An 8,209-nucleotide genomic window follows, 5' to 3' on the forward strand; every position below is an offset into this window, starting at 1 on the left:
AACATTAACAAACTATGTGGATTAGTTTCACTGAATGCGAGATGTGGATTGAGAATACACCGTTTGCTATTGACTGTCCGACATTTCTGCCCTACGTTCTTATCAATTGATGTTGCGACTGGAATCTTCAAAAATAGAAAACTGAGGATTGTAGCTATTGTAATATACAACCCACTGACCTTACGATCTCGTCAATGAGCGGCGTGGATCATCCTTATCAGTAGTCGAGACTTGATTGTTGTTGTTATTTAAACTGGAGTCGTTATAACATGCCGATAGTTAGTGGGATTTATTACTCAAATATTTTCATTGACACAAAACATGATGACAATATGTTGGTAGAAAAAATAGTTGTATTCAAAACAGTATCAAAATCTATGTGTTTGATTGCAATATTGATTACACAACTATAAGTAAAAAAGCACAAGATCAGTTCCACTGGAGAAACAGCCCATATTTAGAATAATGTACAATAATTTATGACATATTATGAATACCATAGTGTTGCAATCATCGATCGTATCTATTGATATCCAACAAAAATTTTCATATCACCGATTGACAGTACCATTCATTACCGATCGTGTAGTAAAGCCAGATAATCTTCCACCTGATCCTTAAGCGCTTCAACTTCTTCCATTAATTTTGCCTGGAAATACGAAGATAAATATTTCATATAGTGACATCTATGAGTGAAAGAGCAGTGCAATGCGAAATTTATCGGTGCGACACATTTCGTTGCTGCGCAGCAACATTCAAACAGTGGCCCTTATTACCAGTGTCACTACACGGTGAAAACCAAGTGAAGTGACTGTGACCCTTATTATCGGTATCACTTCACGGTGAAAATCGAGTGGAGTGAGTTTAGGTCCTCAGTACGGAAGTCGCTTCAAAGGCAAAAGTAATTATTTGTATGAACTTGATGTCATTATGAACATCACGCCACCAACATTTCGTTGAAAAAATGAGTTTTTTTCCACTGCAGTGATCACTTCACTATGCGTGATACTGGTAATAGGGAAAATCAAGTGAAGTGACATGTAAGTGAAGTGAATGTGAAAGTGGAAGTGAGAACGGTAATAAGGGCCAGTAATGCATAATGTGCATATTATATCACTCACCTTTGCACTCAAAATCAACTGATTTGCCGTCCTGTAGCTAAGGTGCTCGATCGATTCTACTAAATCCCGTGATCTCGCTTTGGCAATAGAGGTCAAGGAAGTGAATCCCGCCCGATACAGTTGACGTGCGCGACCCTGTTTAGAAATCGATCAATTTAAACAAAAGGGGTAAAACTGTCGAAAGGAAAAAGTTACAATTTTCACAGAGGGTAGTTCCATCAGAGGAATCAACTCGGCGGTACAGCAGTGGGATAGCCGCTGAACCATGGTCGTCAACAGCAAACGAAATGCCCACAGCTCTTGAATTTCTTCGCACATTCGCTGCAAGCTAGACGCTGTGGAAGCGACGCTGCTCATCAGTGTTTGTATGGAACCTGCGTCTACTTTGTACTTGAGAGCAACTTGCTGAGGTGGTCTCAAGTTCCACAATTCGTATACGATTAGTAACCGAAAGAAACGTCGAACCGTGGGTAGAATGTCAGGCTATAAAGAGAAGATAATGATTGAAAATGAAAATTTTCTTGTATGCGAAAATCAATTTACCGGCACGGCCCTTCTGCTCAATATTTTCGATATCGTAAAGTCTCCTATATGAAAACGTTTTGCCAATGCGGAGTCATCCGGTGACAGTTGATTGAACTTTAAAACAGATTCTGATTAATTTTTTCAAGGGATGAAATGTTGCTTTTAAACCTTACTTACAAATGCTACATAATCGGAATCACTGGGTCGAATCTCTCCGCCATCTTCCATCACTATTACATACAACAGATGAAGCTCGTCCAGCACATTCAATCTCTCACCAACTCTCTTCAACTCGTCGTAGAATTTGATGGCTTTATCCATATGGAATCCAGCCCGTATGGCAGCCTTTCCTAGTCGATTCACTTCCAATCGAGAATTTTTATTTAAAGTTTTTACTAGTTTCCCTTCTTGAGATGAACCGTCCGCTCCGCGCACTACATTCACATCTCCAACCTTTATCACACCTGACCCACATTGGCTTCCATCTGTGGCATCAATTCGAATTGTCATATTCGCTGGATTACGCAAACATCCGTCGCTTTTGGCTTTGATAGCATTTTCTTTATACAGTGTGGTTATTGCTTGATCTGTCACTTTACGAATATCTACTCCAAGGCGTTCTGCTTGTATGGCTAACAATGTTTTCGTGACAATCCTAAGAATATCGTTGCGCGTGGCACATATTCCTAGCCCAATGGAGCTGAGAATTAAATGCTTCAGATGAGCATAACCATCGCAATGTAATGACGAGTTTGCCTCATCCATTGGAGAACATAGTAGATTACAAACGGCGGAAATGTCTTTCGGCGAGCAGATCAACACACTATCACCGTGTTCACCGAACCCAGCACGTCCGGCTCGGCCGACCATTTGTTTGTACCGGCTTAGCGTCAAAAAAGTGGTAGCTATGTACGGTGAACGGATAATGACACGTTTGGCAGGAAGATTGACGCCAGCTGCCAGCGTAGATGTGCAGATGATTAGTGAGATTATTCCCGTTCGATAGGCATCCTCGATGTACTTCCGCTCATCGAATGTCAAACCGGAATGGTGATAGGCTATGCCAAAGCGAAATGCTGCCGGCAGCAGAGCAGCAGTGGAGCCCTCTTTTTTCAGAATATTTATCTAAAATTGTCGCGTGAACGGTAAATGTTAAACAATTAATATACCTACTTACTAGCTCTTCCTTTTCTTTTGCTCTATAACTAAGAAGCTCATGTGGCAAATGATTTGTTAGCAGAGTACACAGCTGCTCACATTGTCGCTTGGTTGGACAAAAAACTAAACACGAATCGCTTGGTATGACATCCAGCACCAACGCTATTACGTGATCCGGATCAACTCGCTTCTGTTCTTCCGTATAATTGTATTGCACTGTCTGTTTAGTGCCGAATGCATCTTCTAATTTACGGGCACTGTTATTGATTTCTAACAAATCACAACCACACTTCACATATTCCTTCAACTCAACCGGCCGAAAATCGCGACAGTAGATATCTGCCGACATGAATCTAGCGATTTCATTAAGATTCCCAATAGTTGCACTCATCCCAACGATTTGGATGCCCGCTTCAATCATTCTAATTTTAGTCAACATAATCTCCAAATGAACACCACGTCGATCCTCTCCAATCATGTGTAACTCGTCGATCACTACCAAACCAACCTCATTCGCCCGGTCTGCTTCGATCAGACTGTCAAGTAGTACCATAGCTTTCTCGATTGTACACACAAAAATTGATTGCTTTTTCTTGCGCTTCCTCGGAGGAATTGCCCCCTTCCCCCCACTGTACTCTTCCACCAAAAATTCCATTGCTACAGCAAATGGCGATAGAGCGACCAATTTCTCTTGTGCCAGCGAAACGTATGGAACGATAAACATGACATTTTTCTTTCGCAACATAATCTCACGAAACATGATGATTTCGGCAACTAGCGTTTTTCCTCCACTAGTAGGTAGTGCGTAGATCAAATTGTTACGTTCTACTATTGCTGCTAAACCAAGACATTCTTTCTGCCAGTCTGAAAAAGTGAGAAACTATTGAATCAAATTGATTGCGTTGCTCAACAGTTTACTAACCATACATTTCATTGATTCCTCTATAATCTCGCAATAGAGTTTTGACAATGTTCGGTAGCCCAAAAAATGGACCTTTGTCCTGAAAATGAGATGAAACTAGAGGTGCAGACTTTCTTGCCACAACTTTTGGAGAATCACTACCATTTCTGTTTCCCAAAAAAGTTCTTTTGCTAAAAATACCGTTCAACTGCACTCTATCGTTCTTACGTACGGGACTTTCGCCATCAATGGTCATATTTTGATCCCAATTGATTTTGGCTAATGCTTGAGCTTCTTCGTTAACTTCGTCTGCTGTAGGCTCTTGGGCAATATTTCTTACGTCGGCCAACGTTCGTTCAAACTCATCGAAAATATTTTGGATATGCTTGCGCTTCTGTGTAGAATCGTATTCACTCGCAAGTTGGGAGTTAACCTGATCATCTGCCAGATTTGCTAGATTTTCCTCCAGAATGGACCGTTCCAATCGTATGTATTGAGAACCTATAAATTTATTCTTTACTATCGAAAAGGTTTCATTCGAATTCAACGGGGTTCCAATCCTGGTGATAGCTTTTTTGCCGAACTTGTCGACCTCTTCCATAAATAGTTGACTACAATTGATATTATCTGTTTTCTGGTAGCAAGGAATCAAATCATCTGCCTCCTCCATATCTTCCTCTACATGGGACGTATTTGCTACAGAAGCATTCTTTATTCGATTTAGTTCGTTATCAAAAATCTGTGACTCCCAAAGAAAAAGATCTTCCGTTGTTTGTTTGGGATCGATTGGTTCAGGTTGTTTTTCATGTAAGTTAAGATCGATTTGAGTAGACGTGACGATTGAATTTTTTATTTCATTTGCAGGAAATGTTTCCGATTTGGTTTCATTTGGTTTGCTTTTGGAGGTTAAACGTCGGCCAAGGCGAGAAATATCCCGTTGTAATGAAGATGTTGATACTTTTTTAGTTCTTTTATCTGGTGAGCTCATATCCAGAGTAATAATCGTGTTAGTGTAGCGGGACTTTTTTCTTCTCGGAGATGCTATCTCGGAAGATCGGGGGTGTATTCGACTTTCTGAAAGATTATATATGACCATTAAAAATAGTAATATATCAATTGTAACCTAACGAAACCTTTCAATAGACCATTCTTTCCACTGTTCGCATTATTTTCTGGAATGTATTCATTCTTAAACGAATTGGTTTGCGTTGTAGCTTTTCTTTCAATATTGACCAGATCAACAGCGTTAAGCAACGATTCGTCAACGTCTATTAAATTTCTTACGGAGCTTCCACTATCAAGAGCTGTATTTTGCTTAGATATGTTTGAGTGTTCGCTATTGGCCTGTACGAGAGGTACTCTATGGACTGTGTTCGACAACCCATGTGAAGTGTTTGGAGCGTACGGAAATTTAAAAAGACCACTCATTCTAACTTGTCGCTTATTAACATCACAGCTAAACGACGTTTCGGGAGGCATTTGATTTCGTAAGCTCACATTTTACTATCAGGAAAAACTTTGGCAAATGTTCTATTATGTTCAATATATTAAGTCCTTTTGTTCTGACAAGATAAAACCAGGGATGCCAGGTCATTTATTTCAAAAATCTGTGCTCAAGCCAAAAACCTGTCTGTGAAAATATGTGCACGTTTCCCGTACCATAATAGCAGATCAATTAGGTGATCGAAATCATTTTGGTGAGCAAAAAAAAAAGGTCTCACTACCAATACGTACCTTTATACTCAACTGCTCTGTACTTTTTGGTACTAAACTGTGATCGATTTCAAAAATCTGTGAAAATCTGTGATTAATTTCAAAATCTGTGATCATTTCCAGAAATCTGTGATAATCTGTGCCATTTTTCAAATCTGTGCAGAAGGTTGAAAATCTGTGAGACACAGATTTATCTGTGAACCTGGCATCCCTGCACAAACTGTCAATAAGCGCATTTACAGATTTCTCGGGTAATTTTTCAAAAGGGCGTATAAGCAAGTGACAGTTTCTCTTTAATCACTTTCTCTTTCGATTATTGTGATGTGATTAAAAAGATTTTCTTTGATATCACTATTATGTTTGAAAGTCGAAAGTTTCGGGTATCGTTTCATGCAAAGAGTTTAGTGATAATAGAAGAGAAAGTAAACAAAGAGAAACTGTCACTTGATTATACGCCCTTTTAAAAAATTAACCGAGATTTATAACGAGAGTAGGGATGTCGGAAATTTCGAATTACTCGATTATTCAATAATCGAGTATAATTTTGAAACTAATCGATTGAAATTTATTCGATTATCTGGGTTATTAATCGATTACTCGATTATTCATTCGATTATTACTATTAGGTTTTTTATCGTGACGACACAAATGAACAAGTATTCATCCTTGACAGTTCAGCGGTACTGTTTACAAACAAACTTAAACAAAAATCGAAGAGCACATCTAAAACAATCATCTTTACACTTTGCAACTAGTCACTTTTATTTAATAAATATCAAAAACGAACCGTATTCAATCGTGAACAACTGTTTTAAAACTTTATTTAGGCGATACGGACCGTAAATGGTCTGATCCAATTTGTCAATAAACAAACAAAAGAAATTTCTGTTTACAAACAGTACTGCTGGACTGTCAAAAAGTGTTCATCCGATTGAGGTTAGCAGTGACGGTAAAAAACCTAATGGGATTTTTTCAATTATTCGATTAGCTCAATAATCGAATATTAGTTTTAAGCTATTCGATTAAATATTACTCGATTATCTGGGTTATTAATCGATTACTCGATTAATCGATCAATATTATGACATCCCTAAACGAGAGTTTTTATAATCGTCACTTGAAGCAGAGATGCCATTTATACAGATTTATCTTTATTAAACAGATTTTTATATACACTGAGCAAAATACCATAGTAACCGTAGCCTGTTTTCCATCGTCATTTCAACTATATGCTTAAATAGTAGCAACAATCATGATATATGACTATTCACCATCTGTATTGTATAAATTACTAGACAACAAAGACTACGACTTGACTAAACTATTTGTATTAATGACTTTTCTGGCATAGTCATCCTGACAATGGTAGTCATCTCAAATATAAGAACAAATAGTTAAAATCACAATTTCTAGTAAGGTGAAATTGCTCTCGAGCCTTGATATATGAGGAGCTAAATAGTTATCGCTACCATGTAAATATGTTCACAATATAATAATGTTACCATAAATAGATACATGGTTTAAAAGACGATTATGAAGTTTGAAAACACTATTCATGTAGTCCATATCAACAGAATTTATGTAGGAAGCACATTATCGTATAGTGTTTTTCAACCTACTATGTATTTCATTTGTGCTGACTATACAAATTGTCAATGAACGGGTGTACTGTTATTGCCACATACAGTTACAATTTAGCAGAAAATTTCGAACATGGGTAACACATCAGTGATGGATTTGAACAAAATATTCTATATTGTGACTGTGTACTTTGGTAGGTCTTACAGGTAGGTAAAGTTTGTAGCCTTACTAGTTTCCGTCGTTGAAATTTAATTTTTCAACAATTTTCCGGCAACGGTTATGTTTTCCAGTGAAATCAACATCTCGTATACGGTTTATTATTCATTATCGGTCGCTGTAGAAACAACATCAAGCGATTGATGAAAAGGAAGATTATCATTTGATTCCCGGATTCAATTCGCTTGAATCCGACGGAAAATCGCAGGTGGGCATCGAGGTTTGCATCTGGACTTGGCTAATAATTTCTTTCCTGCTGCCAATTCCTGCTTCAGGAAAAACTCCACCGGACAGAGCCTTGGATCAACTGATGCTATCAAGCAATGCTAAGCAATATTTCACCAGGCATATTATCATTTGATTTGATGCGAAAATAAAATAGAGTTTAATGAAATTATTTTGTTGTTCTTATTTTAGAATTTAAATTCATAAAACTTTTCAACATTAGCTCATGTTTTGCTGATCATCAACCACTGCTTTTAGTTTCAAAATAACTAGAAGTGAAATATCAAAAATACCATGACTCTGGTTATAGCAAAAACTACAATGTAAAAAAAATATTCGGTCATGGTTAGGCTAACCATCTCAATCGTATTAGTTATTCATACAATACACTGTTCAATATTACTATTCTAGAGCCGATACCATTCATAGTAAACATGAACTTGACTATTGTTGAAATCATCTGATTTCATAGTCGGCTGAAAACCACTATACGCTCATGGTCAAGTTGGCCCTCTATATAGTAACAGTTACCATACTATTTTTCTGAGTGTACGCATACAGATTTAATACAGAGTACAGATTTTATACAGATATTCTAAATATTATACAGATTTATACAGATGTCACATTACTTTAGAAAAAGTTAACTATTTCACCTGAGCTATCTATTCGTTTCTATTTCTTCGCGTTTCGTCTTCGGCTTGTCAGTGCTTAAAGCAGTTCAAACTGAATTACCATCTCGCGCCTGGCAGTTCAAATTATACCGCTA

At 37.6% G+C, this 8,209-nt stretch overlaps 1 protein-coding gene across 2 annotated transcripts; it reads right to left on the bottom strand.

Moving 5' to 3' along the window:
* Positions 1–259: 259 nt before the first annotated feature.
* On the bottom strand, positions 260–5,250 carry LOC131436231 (helicase POLQ-like). Of its 2 annotated transcripts, XM_058604851.1 has the most exons (8): positions 4,839–5,249; positions 3,727–4,779; positions 2,824–3,668; positions 1,824–2,771; positions 1,665–1,760; positions 1,317–1,604; positions 1,122–1,256; positions 260–649 (listed from the first exon to the last, which is right to left on the bottom strand). In XM_058604851.1, exons 1-8 carry the CDS (start codon positions 5,182–5,184, stop codon positions 575–577), a joined length of 3,786 nt encoding a protein of 1,261 aa, XP_058460834.1. In that variant the 5' UTR covers positions 5,185–5,249; the 3' UTR covers positions 260–574. The 2 variants fall into 2 exon arrangements, 1 of the variants encoding a protein (XP_058460834.1); XR_009230598.1 differs by lacking the exons at positions 260–649; positions 1,122–1,256 and having other exon boundaries at positions 1,464–1,604; positions 1,820–2,771; positions 4,839–5,250.
* Between the last annotated feature and the right edge of the window lie 2,959 nt (positions 5,251–8,209).

Source organism: Malaya genurostris, chromosome 3 (genome assembly GCF_030247185.1).
Source record: "Malaya genurostris strain Urasoe2022 chromosome 3, Malgen_1.1, whole genome shotgun sequence".
In the NCBI taxonomy this organism is placed as follows: domain Eukaryota; kingdom Metazoa; phylum Arthropoda; class Insecta; order Diptera; family Culicidae; genus Malaya; species Malaya genurostris.

Bases quoted from the DNA above. Each gene is read 5' to 3' on its own strand.
- LOC131436231 (XM_058604851.1), bottom strand. From the start codon at position 5,184: ATGCCTCCCGAAACGTCGTTTAGCTGTGATGTTAATAAGCGACAAGTT. The intron at 4,780-4,838 runs GTTTCGTTAGGT...ATAATCTTTCAG, and splicing joins AAAGAATGGTCTATTGAAAG to AAAGTCGAATACACCCCCGA. The intron at 3,669-3,726 runs GTTAGTAAACTG...TCACTTTTTCAG, and splicing joins AGGAATCAATGAAATGTATG to ACTGGCAGAAAGAATGTCTT.